The sequence below is a fragment of the Oncorhynchus mykiss genome, chromosome 26, assembly GCF_013265735.2.
Source record: "Oncorhynchus mykiss isolate Arlee chromosome 26, USDA_OmykA_1.1, whole genome shotgun sequence".
In the NCBI taxonomy this organism is placed as follows: Eukaryota; Metazoa; Chordata; class Actinopteri; order Salmoniformes; family Salmonidae; genus Oncorhynchus; species Oncorhynchus mykiss.
The window spans coordinates 1,230,569-1,255,654 of NC_048590.1; the positions used below are offsets into that span (position 1 = coordinate 1,230,569).

At 46.0% G+C, this 25,086-nt stretch overlaps 1 protein-coding gene and 1 long non-coding RNA gene across 3 annotated transcripts in view; both read right to left on the reverse strand.

The window, feature by feature from the left end:
- Positions 1–845: 845 nt before the first annotated feature.
- LOC118944489 lies at positions 846–5,295 on the reverse strand. Its single transcript, XR_005039832.1, has 2 exons — positions 5,123–5,295; positions 846–1,341 (listed from the first exon to the last, which is right to left on the reverse strand). It is a non-coding gene; the product is annotated as an uncharacterized LOC118944489 (long non-coding RNA).
- Positions 5,296–7,437: 2,142 nt separating this feature from the next.
- The window catches only part of LOC110513060 (NT-3 growth factor receptor), a 150,614-nt gene continuing 132,965 nt past the window's right edge, over positions 7,438–25,086 (reverse strand). The window contains exons 14-17 of one of the 2 annotated variants that reach the window (XM_036964134.1): positions 21,470–21,678; positions 20,345–20,588; positions 12,434–12,592; positions 7,438–8,121 (exon numbers count right to left, since the gene is read on the reverse strand). In XM_036964134.1, the coding sequence (XP_036820029.1) occupies positions 7,936–8,121; positions 12,434–12,592; positions 20,345–20,588; positions 21,470–21,678 (798 nt within the window). In that variant the 3' untranslated portion in view covers positions 7,438–7,935. The other variant, XM_036964135.1, reaches the window with a different exon arrangement.

Here is a 25,086-nt window from a genome sequence, read left to right on the forward strand (position 1 = left end):
TGTGTGGTGACAGGCAGAGGGGGTTGTGGGACATCTTAACACATTATTCAGTGTGTGTCTGTGTGTGGTGACAGGCAGAGGGGGTTGTGGGACATCTTAACACATTATTCAGTGTGTGTCTGTGTGTGGTGACAGGCAGAGGGGGTTGTGGGACATCTTAACACATTATTCAGTGTGTGTCTGTGTGTGGTGACAGGCAGAGGGGGTTGTGGGACATCTTAACACATTATTCAGTGTGTGTCTGTGTGTGGTGACAGGCAGAGGGGGTTGTGGGACATCTTAACACATTATTCAGTGTGTGTCTGTGTGTGGTGACAGGCAGAGGGGGTTGTGGGACATCTTAACACATTATTCAGTGTGTGTCTGTGTGTGGTGACAGGCAGAGGGGGTTGTGGGACATCTTAACACATTATTCAGTGTGTGTCTGTGTGTGGTGACAGGCAGAGGGGGTTGTGGGACATCTTAACACATTATTCAGTGTGTGTCTGTGTGTGGTGACAGACAGAGGGGGTTGTGGGACTAGGGTGGCTGGAGAGGAGAGGGTGGAGTGGTATTAAATACATCACGGAATGAGTGGAGTGGTATTAAATACATCACAACACAGAGTTTCCATGTGTTTGATTCCATTCCATTCGCTCTGTTCAAGCCATTATTGTGAGCCGCCCTCCCCTCCGCCAGCCTCCACTGATTTGGAGAAATCTCTCTTTTGGGGCACTCCGCATTGTAAAAAGTCTCTCCTTCTCTTTCTAGAGTCAATGAACTTAACCCTCCCTATATGTGAGTCCCGAAGACAATAACCGATCACCTCTGTGATCGTAACTTTGATTAAAAACAGAAGTCAGAGATGATGTAGTTAGTCCATTTATAGCCATCGTGTTTGAAAAGAAACTTAAAGAATCCAAGGAAAGATAAGTTAACATACAGACATGTACATTATGTACATTCACTTCAATTCAAATAGAATTGAACTTTGTTGGCTGTTGATTGGTGAGTTTCTCCCTTCCTCCAGTTCATTGGACAGAAATGAGGGAGCCTCATTAGCATGAGAACTCTGACGCAGCCAATTGGAGAGCAGTAAGGCTTTCATCAAGTCCCTGCCAATAGTTTGACAGTATCAGTTTCTCCCCAAAAAAGGGGTGTGTCCTTCGCGACAGACATGGCAGACTGACATCTCCAAATGAAACGTAAATATATTAAAGACATGTAATATATAAATATATACTAATGAAAAGGAAACACAGGAACGTTTCATCTTCTGTCGTGCTGTCACCGTACCTTAAAGACATGATCACCGTACCTTAAAGACATGATCACCGTACCTTAAAGACATGATCACCGTACCTGATCACCGTACCTGAAAGACATGATCACCGTACCTTAAAGACATGATCACCGTACCTTAAAGACATGATCACCGTACCTGATCACCGTACCTTAAAGACATGATCACCGTACCTGATCACCGTACCTTAAAGACATGATCACCGTACCTTAAAGACATGATCACCGTACCTTAAAGACATGATCACCGTACCTTAAAGACATGATCACCGTACCTTAAAGACATGATCACCGTACCTTAAAGACATGATCACCGTACCTTAAAGACATGATCACCGTACCTTAAAGACATGATCACCGTACCTGATCACCGTACCTTAAAGACATGATCACCGTACCTTAAAGACATGATCACCGTACCTTAAAGACATGATCACCGTACCTTAAAGACATGATCACCGTACCTGATCACCGTACCTTAAAGACATGATCACCGTACCTTAAAGACATGATCACCGTACCTTAAAGACATGATCACCGTACCTTAAAGACATGATCACCGTACCTTAAAGACATGATCACCGTACCTTAAAGACATGATCACCGTACCTTAAAGACATGATCACCGTACCTTAAAGACATGATCACCGTACCTTAAAGACATGATCGCCGTACCTTAAAGACATGATCGGCGTACCTTAAAGACATGATCACCGTACCTTAAAGACATGATCACCGTACCTTAAAGACATGATCACCGTACCTTAAAGACATGATCACCGTACCTTAAAGACATGATCACCGTACCTTAAAGACATGATCACCGTACCTGATCACCATACCTTAAAGACATGATCACCGTACCTTAAAGACATGATCACCGTACCTTAAAGACATGATCACCGTACCTTAAAGACATGATCACCGTACCTTAAAGACATGATCACCGTACCTTAAAGACATGATCACCGTACCTTAAAGACATGATCACCGTACCTGATCACCGTACCTTAAAGACATGATCACCGTACCTTAAAGACATGATCACCGTACCTTAAAGACATGATCACCGTACCTGATCACCGTACCTTAAAGACATGATCACCTTCCCTTAAAGACATGATCACCGTACCTTAAAGACATGATCACCGTACCTTAAAGACATGATCACCGTACCTTAAAGACATGATCACCGTACCTGATCACCGTACCTTAAAGACATGATCACCGTACCTTAAAGACATGATCACCGTACCTTAAAGACATGATCACCGTACCTTAAAGACATGATCACCGTACCTTAAAGACATGATCACCGTACCTTAAAGACATGATCACCGTACCTTAAAGACATGATCACCGTACCTTAAAGACATGATCACCGTACCTTAAAGACATGATCACCGTACCTTAAAGACATGATCACCGTACCTTAAAGACATGATCACCGTACCTTAAAGACATGATCACCGTACCTTAAAGACATGATCACCGTACCTTAAAGACATGATCACCGTACCTTAAAGACATGATCGCCGTACCTTAAAGACATGATCACCGTCCCTTAAAGACATGATCACCGTACCTTAAAGACATGATCACCGTACCTTAAAGACATGATCACCGTACCTTAAAGATATGATCACCGTACCTTAAAGACATGATCGCCGTACCTTAAAGACATGATCACCGTACCTGATCACCGTACCTTAAAGACATGATCACCGTACCTTAAAGACATGATCACCGTACCTTAAAGACATGATCACCGTACCTTAAAGACATGATCACCGTACCTGATCACCGTACCTTAAAGACATGATCGGCGTACCTGATCACCGTACCTTAAAGACATGATCGGCGTACCTTAAAGACATGATCACCGTACCTTAAAGACATGATCACCGTACCTTAAAGACATGATCACCGTACCTTAAAGACATGATCGGCGTACCTTAAAGACATGATCGGCGTACCTTAAAGACATGATCACCGTACCTTAAAGACATGATCGCCGTACCTTAAAGACATGATCGCCGTACCTTAAAGACATGATCACCGTCCCTTAAAGACATGATCACCGTACCTTAAAGACATGATCACCGTACCTTAAAGACATGATCACCGTACCTTAAAGACATGATCACCGTACCTTAAAGACATGATCGCCGTACCTTAAAGACATGATCGCCGTACCTTAAAGACATGATCACCTTCCCTTAAAGACATGATCACCGTACCTTAAAGACATGATCACCGTACCTTAAAGACATGATCACCGTACCTTAAAGACATGATCGCCGTACCTTAAAGACATGATCACCGTACCTTAAAGACATGATCACCGTACCTTAAAGACATGATCACCGTACCTTAAAGACATGATCACCGTACCTTAAAGACATGATCACCGTACCTTAAAGACATGATCGGCGTACCTTAAAGACATGATCACCGTACCTTAAAGACATGATCACCGTACCTTAAAGACATGATCACCGTCCCTTAAAGACATGATCACCGTCCCTTAAAGACATGATCACCGTACCTTAAAGACATGATCACCGTACCTTAAAGACATGATCACCGTACCTTAAAGACATGATCACCGTACCTTAAAGACATGATCACCGTACCTTAAAGACATGATCACCGTACCTTAAAGACATGATCACCGTACCTTAAAGACATGATCACCGTACCTTAAAGACATGATCACCGTACCTTAAAGACATGATCACCGTACCTTAAAGACATGATCACCGTACCTTAAAGACATGATCGCCGTACCTTAAAGACATGATCACCGTCCCTTAAAGACATGATCACCGTACCTTAAAGACATGATCACCGTACCTTAAAGACATGATCACCGTACCTTAAAGATATGATCACCGTACCTTAAAGACATGATCGCCGTACCTTAAAGACATGATCACCGTACCTGATCACCGTACCTTAAAGACATGATCACCGTACCTTAAAGACATGATCACCGTACCTTAAAGACATGATCACCGTACCTTAAAGACATGATCACCGTACCTGATCACCGTACCTTAAAGACATGATCGGCGTACCTGATCACCGTACCTTAAAGACATGATCGGCGTACCTTAAAGACATGATCACCGTACCTTAAAGACATGATCACCGTACCTTAAAGACATGATCACCGTACCTTAAAGACATGATCGGCGTACCTTAAAGACATGATCGGCGTACCTTAAAGACATGATCGGCGTACCTTAAAGACATGATCGCCGTACCTTAAAGACATGATCGCCGTACCTTAAAGACATGATCACCGTCCCTTAAAGACATGATCACCGTACCTTAAAGACATGATCACCGTACCTTAAAGACATGATCACCGTACCTTAAAGACATGATCACCGTACCTTAAAGACATGATCGCCGTACCTTAAAGACATGATCGCCGTACCTTAAAGACATGATCACCTTCCCTTAAAGACATGATCACCGTACCTTAAAGACATGATCACCGTACCTTAAAGACATGATCACCGTACCTTAAAGACATGATCGCCGTACCTTAAAGACATGATCACCGTACCTTAAAGACATGATCACCGTACCTTAAAGACATGATCACCGTACCTTAAAGACATGATCACCGTACCTTAAAGACATGATCACCGTACCTTAAAGACATGATCGGCGTACCTTAAAGACATGATCACCGTACCTTAAAGACATGATCACCGTACCTTAAAGACATGATCACCGTCCCTTAAAGACATGATCACCGTCCCTTAAAGACATGATCACCGTACCTTAAAGACATGATCACCGTACCTTAAAGACATGATCACCGTACCTTAAAGACATGATCACCGTACCTTAAAGACATGACCTTCATTTACACTATTTTTTGTGTGTTTTTCTTGCAGTGTTTTTTTAACATCATCTTCATTGAATAACTATAGATCATATACAGGTACATTCAGAAAGTATTCTGACCCCTTGACTTTTTCCACATTATGTTACATTACAGCCTTATTCAACATGGACACACACACAATACCCCATAACGACAAAGCAAAATAATGTTGTCATTTTTTATTGCAAATGTATAAATTTAAAAAACACTAAAATATCACATTTCCATTAATATTCAGACCCTTTACTCAGTACTTTGTTGATGCACCTTTGGCAGTGATTACAGCCTTGAATCGTTTTGGGTGTGACGCTACAAGCTTGGTACACCTGTATAGGAGGTGTTTCTCCCATTCTTCTCTGCAGATCCCCTCAAGCTCCGTCAGATTGGATGGGGAGCGTCGCTGCACAGCTATTTTCAGGTCTCTCCCAGAGATGTTGGATCGGGTTCAAGTCTGAGCTCTGGCTGGGCCACTAAAGGACTTTCAGAGACTTGTCCCGAAGCCACTCCTGCATTGTCTTGGCTGTATGCTTAGGGTCGTTGTCCTGTTGAAAGGTGAACTTTCACCTCAGTCTGAGGTCCTGAACGCTCTGGAGCAGGTTTTCATCAAGGATCTCTCTGTACTTTGCTCCGTTCATCTTTCTCTCGATCCTGACTAGTCTCCCAGTCCCTGCCACTGAAAAACATCCCCACAGCATGATGCTGCCACTACCATGCTTCACCGCAGGGATGGTGCCACCATCACCATGCTTCACTGTTGGTGACAGGTTTCATCCAGATGTGACGCTTTGCATTCAGGTCAAAGAGTTCAATCTTGGTTTCATCAGACCAGAGAATCTTGTTTCTCTTGGTCTGAGTCCTTTAGGTGCCTTTTGGCAAACTGCAAGTGGGCTGTCATGTGCCTTTTACTGAGGAGTGGCTTCCATCTGGTCACTACCATAAAGACCTGATTGGTGGAGTGCTGCGGAGATGGTTGTCCTTCTGGAAAGTTCTCCCATCTCCACAGAGGAACTCTGGAGCTCTGTCAGAGTGACCATCAGGTACTTGGTCACCTCCCTGACCAAGGCTCTGCTGGGTGGCCAGCTCTAGGAAGAGTCTTGGTGATGCCAAACGTCTTCCATTTAAGAATGATGGAGGCCACTGTGTTCTTGGGAACCTTCAATGCTGCAGAAATGTGTTGGTACTGTAGTGGAAATGTCCTGTATTTACCAAATCATGAGACCAAACAAGTCAGAGTTATCATAAAGTCCATCTTTAATTATTATGAGCTCCATCACAATTGGTGCTAACCATGTGTATGTGACAAATAAAATTTGATTTGATTTGAACCCTGTGACTCTCAGATCAATTCAGTGTCTATAAATGAATTCTCTGAGAGTGCTTACACATTGCAACTGAGATCCTTTATAGCAAAGACACACATAGCCAGACAGCATTGGCTATAAATTATCATTCAGCTTTGTCTCCTAAACTATGTTCTCATCTCGCTCTTGGTACCACTCAGGACCATAAAACAAAACCTCACCAACCGGCATATATTAAATACACCCCCTCCTGGACAAGATCACAGAGACACAGTGACTGGCACACAGACATTGTGGAGCCAAGAGATAATTGGTCATCCCTTAACATGGTTTAAAATATATGTTTACATATCAAGACAAGCTTGATCTCTCCCCTCTCTGTGGCCCAAGTAACTGACCCCCATGACAGAGAAAGGATAACTGCAAATGGCCACCAATATAGTACAACAAGATACATTCTAAATGAGAAGTAACTCACAAGCATATAATGAAAATAAAACATCTTATCTATGTTACCCAACTATTCTGATTAATCCCCAACAGTACCCTTCCCCAGATCCGTGCCTCGACACAATCTTGTCTCAGAGCACTAGGGACAATTCCTTCAACCTCATGGCTCAGTTTTTGCTCTGATATACACTGTTAACTGTGGGTTCTTATATAGGCAGGTGTGAGTCTTTCCAAGTCATGTCCAATTCATTGAATTTACCACAGTTGGACTCCAATCAAGTTGTAGAAACATCTCAAGGATGATCAATGGAAACAAGATGCACCTGAGCTCTTTTTCGAGTCTCATAGCAAAGGGTCTGAATACTTATGTAAATAAGGTATTTATGTTTTGTATCTTTAATACATAAAAAAAAAATCTAAAAACCTGTTTTCACTTTGTCATTATGGGGTATTGTGTGTAGATTGATGAGGAAAAAAATATATTTTAATCAATTTTAGAATAAGGCTGTAACGTAGCAAAATGTGGAAAAAGTCAAGGGTCCTGAATACTTTCCGAACGCACTGAATATACACTGAGTGGACAGATCATTAGGAACACCTTTCCATGACAGATTGACCAGGTGTGTACTCTGTATCAGGAAACAAAATCTAAACGTTTGTTTTGTTGATACTTTTATCCAGTATATGGAAATAGTGGATCAGGCACTTTGAGTCCTTCCCAAACGTTTAGGCTCCTGTTGACAGCGGAACAGTAAGGAACAGGCTGGCTGGTTATTTCCTGGTTGTCTATCAGTCTGTCTGTCCAACAAGCATTACATCCAGACGATCTTAGCCCAACACATCCAGGCAAGCTCCAGGGTAAAGTTTCCCCTAAGGTACAGATCTAGGATCAGCTTCCCCTCCCCAATCTTAACCTTAACCATTGGTTAGAGAAATGCAAAACTGATCCAAGGTGAGTGTCTAGGATCAACTCCCTACTCCGTCCAGGTAGAACTGGTGCTAGCCGAGTATATCCAGGTAGACAGGTGTGTCTTTCCCCATGGTATAGAGGACCTTCTGAATGTCCTTGATGTTCAACCTCTGCTGTGGTTCCCTCTGCCAGCAGCCCAGCATCAGGTCATACACCTCCTTGGGACAACCCCTTGGCCTGTCCAGGACCTGACCCTGTACTAAACACTCTATGACCTGAAGAGACAGAGAGAGGAGGGGTTAGGGTGTAGTGGTGTAGGGGTCAGTCAAACAGAGAGACAGAGAGAGGAGGGGTTAGGGTGTAGGGGTCATACACCTCCTTGGGACAACCCCTCGGTCTGTCCAGGACCTGACCCTGTACTAAACACTCTATGACCTGAAGAGACAGAGAGAGGAGGGGTTAGGGTGTAGTGGTGTAGGGGTCAGTCAAACAGAGAGACAGAGAGAGGAGGGGTTAGGGTGTAGGGGTTAGGGGTCAGCCAAACAGAGAGACAGAGAGAGGAGGGGTTAGGGTGTAGTGGTGTAGGGGTCAGTCAAACAGAGAGACAGAGAGAGGAGGGGTTAGGGTGTAGGGGTGTAGGGGTCAGTCAAACAGAGAGACAGAGAGAGGAGGGGTTAGGGTGTAGGGGTTAGGGGTCAGCCAAACAGAGAGACAGAGAGAGGAGGGGTTAGGGTGTAGGGGTTAGGGGTCATACACCTCCTTGGGACAAACCCTCGGCCTGTCCAGGACCTGACTCTGTACTAAACACTCTATGACCTGAAGAGACAGAGAGAGGAGGGGTTAGGGTGTAGGGGTGTAGGGGTCAGTCAAACAGAGAGACAGAGAGAGGAGGGGTTAGGGTGTAGGGGTTAGGGGTCAGTCAAACAGAGAGACAGAGAGAGGAGGGGTTAGGGTGTAGGGGTTAGGGGTCAGTCAAACAGAGAGACAGAGAGAGGAGGGGTTAGGGTGTAGGGGTTAGGGGTCAGTCAAACAGAGACAGAGAGAGGAGGGGTTAGGGTGTAGGGGTTAGGGTGTAGGGGTCAGTCAAACAGAGAGACAGAGAGAGGAGGGGTTAGGGTGTAGGGGTTGGGGGTCAGTCAAACAGAGAGACAGAGAGAGGAGGGGTTAGGGTGTAGGGGTTAGGGTGTAGGGGTCAGTCAAACAGAGAGACAGAGAGAGGAGGGGTTAGGGTGTAGGGGTTGGGGGTCAGTCAAACAGAGAGACAGAGAAAGGAGGGGTTAGGGTGTAGGGGCTTGGGGTCAGTCAAACAGAGAGACAGAGAGAGGAGGGTTAGGGTGTAGGGGTTAGGGTGTAGGGGTCAGTCAAACAGAGAGACAGAGAGAGGAGGGGTTAGGGTGTAGGGGTTAGGGGTCAGTCAAACAGAGAGACAGAGAGAGGAGGGGTTAGGGTGTAGGGGTTAGGGGTCAGTCAAACAGAGAGACAGAGAGAGGAGGGGTTAGGGTGTAGGGGTTAGGGGTCAGTCAAACAGAGACAGAGAGAGGAGGGGTTAGGGTGTAGGGGTTAGGGTGTAGGGGTCAGTCAAACAGAGAGACAGAGAGAGGAGGGGTTAGGGTGTAGGGGTTGGGGGTCAGTCAAACAGAGAGACAGAGAGAGGAGGGGTTAGGGTGTAGGGGTCAGTCAAACAGAGAGACAGAGAGAGGAGGGGTTAGGGTGTAGGGGTTGGGGGTCAGTCAAACAGAGAGACAGAGAAAGGAGGGGTTAGGGTGTAGGGGCTTGGGGTCAGTCAAACAGAGAGACAGAGAGAGGAGGGTTAGGGTGTAGGGGTTAGGGTGTAGGGGTCAGTCAAACAGAGAGACAGAGAGAGGAGCGGTTAGGGTGTAGGGGTTAGGGGTCAGTCAAACAGAGAGACAGAGAGAGGAGGGGTTAGGGTGTAGGGGTTAGGGGTCAGTCAAACAGAGAGACAGAGAGAGGAGGGGTTAGGGTGTAGGGGTTAGGGGTCAGTCAAACAGAGAGACAGAGAGAGGAGGGGTTAGGGTGTAGGGGTTAGGGGTCAGTCAAACAGAGAGACAGAGAGACGAGGGGTTAGGGTGTAGGGGTTAGGGGTCAGTCAAACAGAGAGACAGAGAGAGGAGGGGTTAGGGTGTAGGGGTCAGTCAAACAGAGAGACAGAGAGAGGAGGGGTTAGGGTGTAGGGGTTAGGGGTCAGTCAAACAGAGAGACAGAGAGACGAGGGGTTAGGGTGTAGGGGTTAGGGGTCAGTCAAACAGAGAGACAGAGAGGAGGGGTTAGGGTGTAGGGGTTAGGGGTCAGTCAAACAGAGAGACAGAGAGAGGATGCAGAGATTATTGTACACCTGTTTTTTCACTACATACATTTGGGTTTCAAAACATTAAAATGCTCTCACTGACTACAGGTTAATATTTTTTCTAGAAACGTGGGGAATATCAATTTCAAAGAAAATATTGACACTTCAAGTGCATGAATTACTAGGGGAATGTGCACCCCTTCACAGGATATTTCTTAAGGGCAGTTTGAATGTACTAATAAACTTGCTTTGTAAGAGTAGTATTAAGAAGAGGTGGGCCGGGCCTCAGGAAGAGGTGGCCCTCAGGAAGAGGTGGCCCTCAGGAAGAGGTGGCCCTCAGGAAGAGGTGGGCCGGGCCTCAGGAAGAGGTGGGCCGGGCCTCAGGAAGTGCTGTGCCGGGCCTCAGGAAGAGGTGGGCCGGGCCTCAGGAAGAGGTGGGCCTCAGGAAGAGGTGGGCCGGGCCTCAGGAAGTGCTGTGCCGGGCCTCAGGAAGAGGTGGGCCGGGCCTCAGGAAGAGGTGGGCCGGGCCTCAGGAAGAGGTGGGCGGGCATCAGGAAGAGGTAGCCGGGGCCTCAGGAAGAGGTAGCCGGGGCCTCAGGAAGAGGTGGGCCGGGCCTCAGGAAGAGTTGGGCCGGGCCTCAGGAACTGCTGGGCCAGGCCTCAGGAAGAGGTGGGCCGGGCCTCAGGAAGAGCTGGGCCGGTCCTCAGGAAGAGGTAGGCCGGGCCTCAGGAAGAGGTGGGCCTGGCCTCAGGAAGAGGTGGGCCGGGCCTCAGGAAGTGCTCGGCCGGGCCTCAGGAAGTGGTGGGCCGGGCCTCAGGAAGAGGTGGGCCGGGCCTCAGGAAGTGCTGGGCCGGGCCTCAGGAAGAGGTGGGCGGGAATCAGGAAGAGGTAGCCGGCGCCTCAGGAAGAGGTGGGCCGGGCCTCAGGAAGAGGTGGTCAGGCCTCAGGAAGAGGGCCTCAGGAAGAGGTGGGCCGGGCCTCAGGAAGAGGTGGGCCGGGCCTCAGGAAGAGGTGGGCGGGAATCAGGAAGAGGTAGCCGGTGCCTCAGGAAGAGGTGGGCCGGGCCTCAGGAAGAGGTGGGCCGGGCCTCAGGAAGAGGTGGGCTGGGCCTCAGGAATAGGTGGGCCAGGCCTCAGGAAGAGGTGATAGTCACTAGGGGTGCTCCTAAATGTGTTTTATAGTCACTAGGGGTGCTCCTAGGGGTGCTCCTAAATGTGTTATATAGTCACTATTGGTGCTCCTAAATGTGTTATATAGACACTAGGTGTGCTCCTAGGGGTGCTCCTAAATGTGTTATATATAGTCACTAGGGGTGCTCCTAAATGTGTTATATATAGTCACTAGGGGTGCTCCTAAATGTGTTATATAGTCACTAGGGGTGCTCCTAGGGGCATCAGGAAGAGGTGGGCCTAGCCTCAGGAAGAGGTGGGACGGGCCTCAGGAAGAGGTGGGACGGGCCTCAGGAAGAGGTGATAGTCACTAGGGGTGCTCCTAAATGTGTTTTATAGTCACATGGGGTGCTCCTAGGGGTGCTCCTAAATGTGTTATATAGTCACTATTGGTGCTCCTAGCGGTGCTCCTAAATGTGTTATATAGACACTAGGTGTGCTCCTAGGGGTGCTCCTAAATGTGTTATATATAGTCACTAGGCGTGCTCCTAGGGGTGCTCCTAAATGTGTTATATAGACACTAGGGGTGCTCCTAAATGTGTTATATAGACACTAGGTGTGCTCCTAAATGTGTTACATAGACACTAGGGGTGCTCCTAGGGGTGCTCCTAAATGTGTTATATAGACACTAGGGGTGCTCCTAAATGTGTTATATAGACACTAGGGGTGCTCCTAGGGGTGCTCCTAAATGTGTTATATAGACACTAGGTGTGCTCCTAAATGTGTTACATAGACACTAGGGGTGCTCCTAGGGGTGCTCCTAAATGTGTTATATAGACACTAGGGGTGCTCCTAAATGTGTTATATAGACACTAGGGGTGCTCCTAGGGGTGCTACTAAATGTGTTATATAGACACTAGGGGTGCTCCTAGGGGTGCTCCTAAATGTGTTATATAATCACTAGGGGTACTCCTAGGGGTGCTCCTAAATGTGTTATATAATCACTAGGGGTGCTCCTAGGGGTGCTCCTAAATGTGTTATATAGTCACTACTTTTGTCTTCAGACCACCAATACAAATGTGATTTGAAATGGCGTCCTATTGCCTAAATAGTCCACTACTCTTGACCAGAGGCCTACGGGACGCAGGCAAGGTGTTCGTGGTCCAGTATACCTCGTTGTTGGCCAGCTGAAACCACGGCTGCTTCCCGTAGGTGAAGATCTCCCAGAGGATGACTCCAAAGCTCCAAACGTCACTTTCTGTTGTGAACTTTCTGTACATGATGCTCTCAGGGGGCATCCAGCGGATCGGCAACATGGTGTGACCTCCGACCTGAAACAGGTTAACATGACTATATTAGTACAGCGCTGTGTGACCTCCGACCTGAAACAGTTTAACATGACTACATTAGTACAGTGCTGTGTGACCTCCGACCTGAAACAGGTTAACATGACTATATTAGTACAGCGCTGTGTGACCTCCGACCTGAAACAGTTTAACATGACTACATTAGTACAGCGCTGTGTGACCTCCGACCTGAAACAGGTTAACATGACTACATTAGTACAGTGCTGTGTGACCTCCGACCTGAAACAGGTTAACATGACTACATTAGTACAGCGCTGTGTGACCTCCGACCTGAAACAGGTTAACATGACTACATTAGTACAGCGCTGTGTGACCTCCGACCTGAAACAGGTTAACATGACTATATTAGTACAGCGCTGTGTGACCTCCGACCTGAAAAAGGTTAACATGACTACATTAGTACAGCGCTGTGTGACCTCCGACCTGAAACAGGTTAACATGACTACATTAGTGCAGTGCTGAGTGACCTCCGACCTGAAACAGGTTAACATGACTACATTAGTACAGCGCTGTGTGACCTCCGACCTGAAACAGGTTAACATGACTATATTAGTACAGCGCTGTGTGACCTCCGACCTGATACAGGTTAACAGCTAATCATGGGCCTGACAGCATCAACTAGACTGATGACACTGTTGAAATCATGGACAGCATCAACAAGACTGATGTTACTGTTGTAATCAAGGACAGCATCAACAAGACTGATGTTACTGTTGTAATCATGGTCCTGACAGCATCAACAAGACTGATGTTACTGTTGTAATCATGGACAGCATCAACAAGACTGATGTTACTGTTGTAATCACGGTCCTGACAGCATCAACAAGACTGATGTTACTGTTGTAATCATGGTCCTGACAGCATCAACAAGACTGATGTTACTGTTGTAATCATGGACAGCATCAACAAGACTGATGTTACTGTTGTAATCATTGACGATATCAACAAGACTGATGTTAATGTTGTAATCATGGCCCTGACAGCATCAACAAGACTGATGTTACTGTTGTAATCATTGACAGTATCAACCAGACTGATGTTACTGTTGTAATCATGGTCCTGACAGCATCAACAAGACTGATGTTACTGTTGAAATCACGGTCCTGACAGCATCAACAAGACTGATGTTACTGTTGTAATCATGGCCCTGACAGCATCAACAAGACTGATGTTACTGTTGTAATCATGGACAGCATCAACAAGACTGATGTTACTGTTGTAATCATGGACAGCATCAACAAGACTGATGTTACTGTTGTAATCAATGACAATATCAACAAGACTGATGTTAATGTTGTAATCATGGCCCTGACAGCATCAACAAGACTGATGTTACTGTTGTAATCATGGACAGCATCAACAAGACTGATGTTACTGTTGTAATCATGGACAGCATCAACAAGACTGATGTTACTGTTGTAATCATTGACAGCATCAACAAGACTGATGTTACTGTTGTAATCATGGACAGCATCAACAAGACTGATGTTACTGTTATAATATGGATATGGTTTAAAGTAGTGCACTATATAGGAAATAGGGTTCCATTTGTCATGTACACCTCATGGCCACCTGTTAGCTCTGGGCCATAGACCTCATGGCTAACTGTTAGCTCTGGGCCATAGACCTCATGGCTAACTGTTAGCTCTGGGCCATAGACCTCGTAAGGGCCTGATAACCATCTACACCTCATGGCTACCTGTTAGCTCTGGGCCATAGACCTCGTAAGGGCCTGGTAAACATCTAGACTCTCCCCAGGCCTGATAACCATCTAGACTCTCCCCAGGCCTGATAACCATCTAGACTCTCCCCAGGCCTGATAACCATCTAGACTCTCCCCAGGACTGATAACCATCTAGACTCTCCCCAGGACTGATAACCATCTAGACTCTCCCCAGGCCTGATAACCATCTAGACTCTCCCCAGGCCTGATAACCATCTAGACTCTCCCCAGGCCTGATAACCATCTAGACTCTCCCCAGGACTGATAACCATCTAGACTCCCCCCAGGCCTGATAACCATCTAGACTCTCCCCAGGACTGATAACCATCTAGACTCTCCCCAAGCCTGATAACCATCGAGAATCTCCCCAGGACTGATAACCATCTAGACTCTCCCCAGGACTGATAACCATCTAGACTCTCCCCGTCCACAGAATACCTCAACTCCTCAGTCAGACAGTGGCAAACATGGATTCTATTTTAGGAGTATGGCAGCCAATAAGCCACCACCTGCTGGGCAGCTGCCAGGCAGAGATAGAAAGTTGCTGCACTGTCACCTGGTATTAACTAGTTGTGATGATAACTCACTGGTGTCTGGTATTAACTAGTTGTGATGATAACTCACTGTCACCTGGTATAAACTAGTTATGATGATAACTCACTGGTGTCTGGTATTAACTAGTTGTGATGATAACTCACTGGTGTCTGGTATTAACTAGTTGTGATGATAACTCACTGTCACCTGGTATTAACTAGTTATGATGATAACTCACTGGTGTCTGGTATTAACTAGTTGTGATGATAACTCACTGGTGTCTGGTATTAACTAGTTGTGATGATAACTCACTGTCACCTGGTATTAACTAGTTGTGATGATAACTCACTGTAATCTGGTATTAACTAGTTGTCTGGTATTTACTAGTTGTGATGATAACTCACTGTCACCTGGTATTAACTAGTTGTGATGATAACTCACTGTAATCTGGTATTAACTAGTTGTGATGATAACTCACTGGAATCTGGTATTAACTAGTAGTGATGATAACTCACTGTAATCTGGTATTAACTAGTTGTCTGGTATTTACTAGTTGTGATGATAACTCACTGTCACCTGGTATTAACTACTTGTGATGATAACTCACTGTTATCTGTTATTAACTAGTTGTCTGGTATTAACTAGTTGTGATGATAACTCACTGTAATCTGGTATGAACTAGTTGTGATGATAACTCACTGGTGTCTGGTATTAACTAGTTGTGATGATAACTCACTGTAATCTGGTATTAACTAGTTGTCTGGTATTTACTAGTTGTGATGATAACTCACTGTCACCTGGTATAAACTAGTTATGATGATAACTCACTGTAATCTGGTATTAACTAGCTGTGATGATAACTCACTGGAATCTGGTATTAACTAGTTGTGATGATAACTCACCTTTGTCTGGTATTAACTAGTTGTGGTGATAACTCACTGTAATCTGGTATGAACTAGTTGTGATGATAACTCACTGGTGTCTGGTATTAACTAGTTGTGATGATAACTCACTGTTATCTGTTATTAACTAGTTGTCTGGTATTAACTAGTTGTGATGATAACTCACTGTTATCTGGAATGAACTAGTTGTGATGATAACTCACTGTTATCTGATATTAATACTTGATGGAGTACCACGACCAACACAATACTGGATGGAGTACCAGGCCATCACAATACTGGATGGAGTACCAGGACCATCACAATACTGGATGGAGTACCACGACCAACACAATACTGGATGGAGTACCACGACCAACACAATACTGGATGGAGTACCACGACCAGCACAATACTGGATGGAGTACCAGGCCATCACAATACTGGATGGAGTACCAGGACCAACACAATACTGGATGGACTACCACGACCAACACAATACTGGATGGAGTACCACGACCAGCACAATACTGGATGGACTACCACGACCAACACAATACTGGATGGAGTACCACGACCAGCACAATGCTGGATGGAGAACCAGGACCAACACAATACTGGAGGGAGTACCACGACCAGCAAAATACTGGATGGAGTACCATGACCAACCAAATACTGGATGGAGTACCACGAACAACACAATTCTGGATGGAGTACCACGACCAAAACAATACTGGATGGAGTACCATGACCAACACAATACTGGATGGAGTACCATGACCAGCACAATACTGGATGGAGTACCACGACCAGCACAGTATTGGATGGAGTACCACGACCAGCACAATACTGAATGGAGTACCACAACCAACAAAATACTGGATGGAGCACCACGACCAACACAATACTGAATGGACTACCACGACCAGCACATTACTGGATGGAGTACCAGGACCAACACAATACTGGATGGAGTACCACGACCAGCACAATACTTGATGGAGTACCACGACCAGCACACTACTGGATGGAGTACCACGACCAACACAATACTGGATGGAGTACCAGGACCAGCACACTACTGGATGGAGTACCACGACCAACACAATACTGGATGGACTACCACGACCAACACAATCCTGGATGGAGTACCACGACCAAAACAATACTGGATGGAGTACCATACACTGGCTGCCAGTGTGTTCCTCCCTCATGATCAGCCTCCTCTCTGCTCCTTTCTGTCTGATTGGCAGATATATTATCTGGCCATGTAACACAATGCCAGCCCTGGCATCTCACAGTCCGCCTGCAGTCCGCCTGCCAGCCTGCCTGACTGGCAACCACACAGAGGCATGCTCTTCAGCCCTGTGGAGATATCAGCCTGTCCTGGTTTCAACTACAGAGGCATGCTCTTCAGCCCTGTGGAGATATCAGCCTGTCCTGGTTTCAACTACAGAGGCATGCCCTTCAGCCCTGTGGAGATATCAGCCTGTCCTGGTTTCAACTACAGAGGCATGCTCTTGAGTCCTGTGGAGATATCAGCCTGTCCTGGTTTCAACTACAGAGGCATGCTCTTCAGCCCTGTGGAGATATCAGCCTGTCCTGGTTTCAACTACAGAGGCATGCTCTTCAGTCCTGTGGAGATATCAGCCTGTCCTGGTTTCAACTACAGAGGCTAAGTACTTTTGTTCTTCTCTGTCTGGTCGGGCACTGATGATGGGCGATTAGTCCTGGCTCGTAGCCAGCCTTCCAATTCAACCCAATGTTTATTGATGGGATTGAGGTCAGGGGCTCTGTGCAGGACGGTCAAGTTCTTCCACACCGATCTCAACAAACCTTTTCTGTATGGACCTCGCTTTGTGCACAGGGGCATTGTCATGCATAAACAGGAAAGGGCCTTCCCCAAACTGATACCACAAAGTTGGAAGCACAGAACCATCATCTAGCCATCATCTAGCCACATCTAGCCACTCAGCACTGTCAACTGTGGGACCTTATATAGACAGGTTTGTGCCTTTCCAAATCATGTCCAATCAATTAAATTTACCACAGGTGAACTCCAATCAAGTTGTTAGAAACATCTCAAGGATGATCAATGGAAACAGGATGCACCTGAGCTCTGAGGGTCTGAATACTTATGTAAATAAGGTATTTCTGTTTTTAATTTATAATACATTACAACATTTCTAACAACTTGTTTTCACCTTGTCATTAAGTGGTATTGTGATGTCATTAAGTGGTATTGTGATGTCATTACGGGGAATTGTGATGTCATTACGGGGAATTGTGATGTCATTACGGGGAATTGTGATGCCATTAAGGGGAATTGTGATGTCGTTAAGGGGAATTGTGATGTCATTACGGGGAATTGTGATGCCATTAAGGGGAATTGTGATGTTGTTAAGGGGAATTGTGATGTCATTACGGGGAATTGTGATGTCGTTAAGGGGAAATGTGATGCCATTATGGGGAATTGTGATGCCATTAAGGGGAATTGTGATGCCATTAAGGGGAATTGTGATGTCGTTAAGGGGAATTGTGATGCCGTTAAGGGGAATTGTGATGCCATTAAGGGGAATTGTGATGCCATTAAGGGGAATTGTGATGCCATTAAGGGGAATTGTGATGTCATTACGGGGAATTGTGATGCCATTAAGGGGAATTATGATGTCGTTAAGGGGAATTGTGATGCCATTAAGGGGAATTGTGATGTCATTACGGGGAATTGTGATGTCATTAAGGAGAATTGTGATGTCATTAAGGGGAATTGTGATGCCATTAAGGGGAATTGTGATGCCATTAAGGGGAATTGTGATGTCGTTAAGGGGAATTGTGATGCCATTAAGGGGAATTGTGATGTCGTTAAGGGGAATTGTGATGCCATTAAGGGGAATTGTGATGTCATTACGGGGAATTGTGATGTCATTAAGGGGAATTGTGATGCCATTAAGGGGAATTGTGATGCCATTAAGGGGAATTGTGATGCCATTAAGGGGAATTGTGATGCCATTAAGGGGAATTGTGATGTCGTTAAGGGGAATTGTGATGCCATTAAGGGGAATTGTGATGTCGTTAAGGGGAATTGTGATGCCGTTAAGGGGAATTGTGATGCCATTAAGGGGAATTGTGATGCCATTAAGGGGAATTGTGATGTCATTAAGGGGAATTGTGATGTCATTAAGGGGAATTGTGATGCCATTAAGGGGAATTGTGATGCCATTAAGGGGAATTGTGATGTCGTTAAGGGGAATTGTGATGCCATTAAGGGGAATTGTGATGCCATTAAGGGGAATTGTGATGTCGTTAAGGGGAATTGTGATGTCATTAAGGGGAATTGTGATTGTAAAAAAATACATTTTAGATGTCTCTCTCACGCGTTCATTACGTGAGGTTGCTTTATCTTGGCCAGGTCGCAGTTGGAAATGGCCTACCTGGTTAAATAAAGGTGATATAAAAAAATACATTTCAGATGTCTCTCTCACACGTTCATTACGTGAGGTTGTTGGGAAGAACAGAAATTCACCAGATTGTAACAATAACATGTTGACAGGTTGACACGAGTCAGCTTACTCCACAGACGCCACTACGCCCCCTCGTGGACTGCCCCACTGTGGTTACTTCAAGAGGGGCACTACATCCCCTCGTAGACTGCCCCACTGTGGTTACTTCAAGAGGGGCACTACGCCCCCTCGTGGACTGCCCCACTGTGTTTACTTATATAATTATCATATAAGGACATTTTTTTGCTCTAGATTAAAAACTTATTGGTGACAGGGGGCAGTATTTTCACGTCCGGATGAAAAGCGTGCCCAAAGTAAACTGCCTGCTACTCAGGCCCAGATGCTAGGATTATGCATATAATTATTAGATTTGGATAGAAAACACTCTGACATTTCTAAAACTGTTAGAATAATGTCTGTGAGTATAACAGAACTGAGTTGGCAGGCGGAACCCCGAGCACAATCCAACCTGGGATTTTTTTTTAGGTCAATCTGTTTTGCATTAGATTTCTATGGTAAGCGCTATTTAATAGGAATCTGCTTGTAGTTCCTATAGCTTCCACTAGATGTCAACAGTCTTTAGAAATTGGTTGATGTTAATGATGATGATCCACCTGCTCTTCCATGTGTCACTCCAGGTGGACTCAAATCTTTTGGTGCGAGCGACCTGGAACGCACTTCACTTTGTTTTCACTTTGTTATCGTTATTTCTGACTTTTGTGTCGTGCCTGGCTGGTTGAAATATGATTTTCATGTGTTTGTATGCGGGGTGCTGTCCTCAGATAATCGCATGGTCTGCTTTTGCCGTGAAGCCTTTTTGAAATCTGACACTGTGGCTGGATTAAGTTCAGATGTATTTTGCTGTATAAACTTGTATGTTTAATGAATTCTTATTATGAGTATTTCTGTTTTTGGATTTGGCGCGCTGCAATTTCACTGGATGTTGTCAAATCAATCCCGTTATCGGGATTCGAGCGGGAAGGGATCACTAAGAAGTTAAAGGAAATGGCACAGGTGTTCATAAATTAACAAATCTCTCAGTCCAAATGCTATAGTCCTTCCATACATGAGTCCTTACCCTGTAGTAGTCTGTGCTGTAGATGTCTCTGGACATCCCGAAGTCTCCTATCTTCACAAGCAGCCCGTTGCCCACTAGACAGTTCCTGGTGGCCAGGTCTCTGTGGACAAAGTGCTGGGAGGTCAGGTACACAATGCCGGCTGAGATCTGGGTAGCGATGTGTAACATCTGGGACAGACCCAGCTCTCCGTCAGTTTGAACGGGATGGCCATCCACAAGGATCATAGCATCTGGACCATGGACTCTGGAGAGAGAGAAACAGAAGCCTTCATCTATACAGTCTGTAGAGGCTGGCCATCTGGACCATGGACTCTGGAGAGAGAGAAACATAAGCCTTCATCTATACAGTATGTAGAGGCTGGCCATCTGGACCATGGACTCTGGAGAGAGAGAAACATAAGCCTTCATCTATACAGTCTGTAGAGGCTGGCCATCTGGACCATGGACTCTGGAGAGAGAGAAACATAAGCCTTCATCTATACAGTCTGTAGAGGCTGGCCATCTGGACCATGGACTCTGGAGAGAGAGAAACATAAGCCTTCATCTATACAGTATGTAGAGGCTGGCCATCTGGACCATGGACTCTGGAGAGAGAGAAACATAAGCCTTCATCTATACAGTCTGTAGAGGCTGGCCATCTGGACCATGGACTCTGGAGAGAGAGAAACATAAGCCTTCATCTATACAGTATGTAGAGACTGGCCATCTGGACCATGGACTCTGGAGAGAGAGAAACATAAGCCTTCATCTATACAGTCTGTAGAGGCTGGCCATCTGGACCATGGACTCTGGAGAGAGAGACACATAAACCTCCATCTATACAGTATGTAGAGGATGGCCATCTGGACCATGGACTCTGGAGAGAGAGATACGAAACAGAACAGAGTAGAGACAGAGGAGGAGTAGAGACAGAAGAGTTTGATCTCTTACATTAGCTTGATAACTGTGGACATTTTTGCTTTCTTTTTGTTCTAAATAGAGACGGCATGTTGGATTGTGTAAAAATGCAGGAAATTAGCTTTAGATTCCCCCCAAATATTCCAGACCTCCCGTCAGGTTATGTCCCCCCCACTTCTAAAACCAAAGAGGCGCCCCTGTGTACCAGCATTGTTCCTATACCACTACCTGAGGAACTTGTTGAGGTCCCCATGCTTCATGTACTCAAACACCATGATGAGGGGATCTCCATCCACACAGACCCCATAGAACTTAACAATGTGGTCGTGCTGGAGGTTGGTGAGCAGCTCAGCTTCTCTCTGGAAGTCTTTTCTGGCTGACAGGTTGGGGTCCTTCAGGCTCTGGGAACCAAAGGGACACGCTGTTGGTTTCAGGGTCTGTGGATGAGATGGAGAAGTACTGTTGGTTTACAGACGGAACTACAGCATATAGACAACAGACAGGTTGAGGTCCTTCAGGCTCTGGGAACCAAAGGGACACGCTGTTGGTTTCAGGGTCTGTGGATGAGATGGAGAAGTACTGTTGGTTTACTGCTGGTACTACTGTAGTAGTAAACACATTGATATCAGACATCTTATAGACAACAGACAGGTTGAGGTCCTTCAGGGTCTGGGGAGAAGAGAGATGTACTGTTGGTATACTGCTGGATGATGTCTGTAAATTACCAGTAGGTCTTCAGTTATACAAACCTAAAAAAACACCTCATCACTCAGTAACATCCCATCATCACTCAGTAATATCCCCTCATCACTCAGTAATATCCCCTCATCACTCAGTAACATCCCCTCATCACTTTGTAACATCCCCTCATCACTCAGCAACAACACATCCCCTCATCACTTAGTAACATCCCCTCATCACTCAGAAACATCCCCTCATCACTCAGTAACATCCCCTCATCACTCAGTAACATCCCCTCATCACTCAGTAACATCCCCTCATCACTCAGAAACATCCCCTCATCACTCAGTAACATCCCCTCATCACACAGTAACATCACATCCTCTCATCACTCAGTAACATCCCCTCATCACTCAGTAACATCCCCTCATCACTCCGTAACATCCCCTCATCACTCCGTAACATCCCCTCATCACTCAGTAACATCCCCTCATCACTCAGTAACATCCCCTCATCACTCAGTAACATCCCCCCATTACTCAGTAACATCCCCTCATCACTCAGTAACATCCCCTCATCACTCAGTAACATCCCCTCATCACTCAGAAACATCCCCTCATCACTCAGAAACATCCCCTCATCACTCAGAAACATCCCCTCATCACTCAGAAACATCCCCTCATCACTCAGTAACATCCCCTCATCACTCAGTAACATCCCCTCATCACTCAGTAACAACACATCCCCTCATCACTCAGTAACAACACATCCCCTCATCACTCAGTATCAACACATCCCCTTATCACTCAGTAACATCCCCTCATCACTCAGTAACATCACATACCCTCATCACTCAGTAACGTAGCCAGACAACACAGTCACAGTGTTCTGGTGACTGCTCTAAACAAACTGTCTGGACCAGTAATACCAGACAGCACGGTCACAGTGTTCTGGTGACTGTCTGGACCAGTAATACCAGACAGCATGGTCACAGTGTTCTGGTGACTGTCTGGACCAGTAATACCAGACAGCACGGTCACAGTGTCCTGGTGACTGTCTGGACCAGTAATACCAGACAGCATGGTCACAGTGTTCTGGTGACTGTCTGGACCAGTAATACCAGACAGCACGGTCACAGTGTTCTGGTGACTGTCTGGACCAGTAATACCAGACAGCATGGTCACAGTGTTCTGGTGACTGTCTGGACCAGTAATACCAGACAGCACGGTCACAGTGTTCTGGTGACTGTCTGGACCAGTAATACCAGACAGCACGGTCACAGTGTCCTGGTGACTCCTCTAAACAAACTGTCTGGACCCAGAGGAGAAACATTTACTGAGAATGTATCCACACTGGCGTCCTAATCCCTTTATAGTGCACAATGAACCCCTGTGAACCCTGTTCAAATGTAGTGCATTTGAACAGGGAATAGGATGCAAATGTAGTGCACTACACAGGGAATAGGATGCAAATGTAGTGCCTTACACAGGGAATAGGATGCAAATGTAGTGCACTACACAGGGAATAGGATGCAAATGTAGTGCGCTACACAGGGAATAGGATGCAAATGTAGTGCACTACACAGGGAATAGGATGCAAATGTAGTGCACTACACAGGGAATAGGATGCCATTGAGGATACACTATCAGTAAATGTTTCTCCTCTGGGCGTCAGTCCAACATAATAACTACGAGTGCTTAGACACGATAATAACAGGAAGAGAACTGCAGGGTTTCAGTTGGTTGACATAAAGTGATATTCTGTTTTATATTATATTCCAACAGAGATGGAAGAAGATAAAAGTGTTTGAAAGCAAACAGAAACCGTTCCTTTCCCACCACAGACACCATTCTTTTCCCACAACAGACACCGTTCCTTTCCCACATCAGACACCGTTCCTTTCCCACCACACAACAGACACCATTCCTTTCCCACAACAGACACCGTTCCTTTCCCACAACAGACAACGTTCCTTTCCCACAACACAACAGACACCGTTCCTTTCCCACAACACAACAGACACCGTTCCTTTCACACAACAGACACTGTTCCTTTCCCACAAAACAACAGACACCGTTCCTTTCCCACAACACAACAGACACCGTTCCTTTCACACAACACAACAGACACCGTTCCTTTCACACAACAGACACCGTTCCTTTCCCACAACAAAACAGACACCGTTCCTTTCCCACAACACAACAGACACCGTTCCTTTCCCACAACACAACAGACACCGTTCCTTTCCCACAACACAACAGACACCGTTCCTTTCCCACAACACAACAGACACCGTTCCTTTCCCACAACACAACAGACACCGTTCCTTTCCCACAACACAACAGACACCGTTCCTTTCCCACCACACAACAGACACCGTTCCTTTCCCACCACACAACAGACACCGTTCCTTTCCCACCACACAACAGACACCATTCCTTTCCCACCCCACAACAGACACCGTTCCTTTCCCACAACAGACACCGTTCCTTTCCCACAAGAGACACCATTCCTTTCCCACAACAGACACCATTCCTTTCCCACAACAGACACCATTCCTTTCCCACAACAGACACCATTCCTTTCCCACAACAGACACCGTTCCTTTCCCACCACACAACAGACACCGTTCCTTTCCCACCACACAACAGACACCATTCCTTTCCCACCACACAACAGACACCATTCCTTTCCCACCACACAAGACACCATTCCTTTCCCACCACACAACAGACACCGTTCCTTTCCCACAACAGACACCATTCCTTTCCCACAACAGACACCATTCCTTTCCCACCACACAACAGACACCGTTCCTTTCCCAAAACAGACACCGTTCCTTTCCCAAAACAGACACCGTTCCTTTGCCACAACAAACACCATTCCTTTCCCACAACAGACACCGTTCCTTTCCCACAACAGACACCGTTCCTTTCTGACAACAGACACCATTCCTTTTCCACAACAGACACCATTCCTTTCCCACAACAGACACCGTTCCTTTCCCACAACAGACACCATTCCTTTCCCACCACACAACAGACACCGTTCCTTTCCCACAATAGACACCGTTCCTTTCCCACAACAGACACCATTCCTTTCACACAACAGACACCGTTCCTTTCCCACAACAGACACCGTTCCTTTCCCACAACAGACACCAT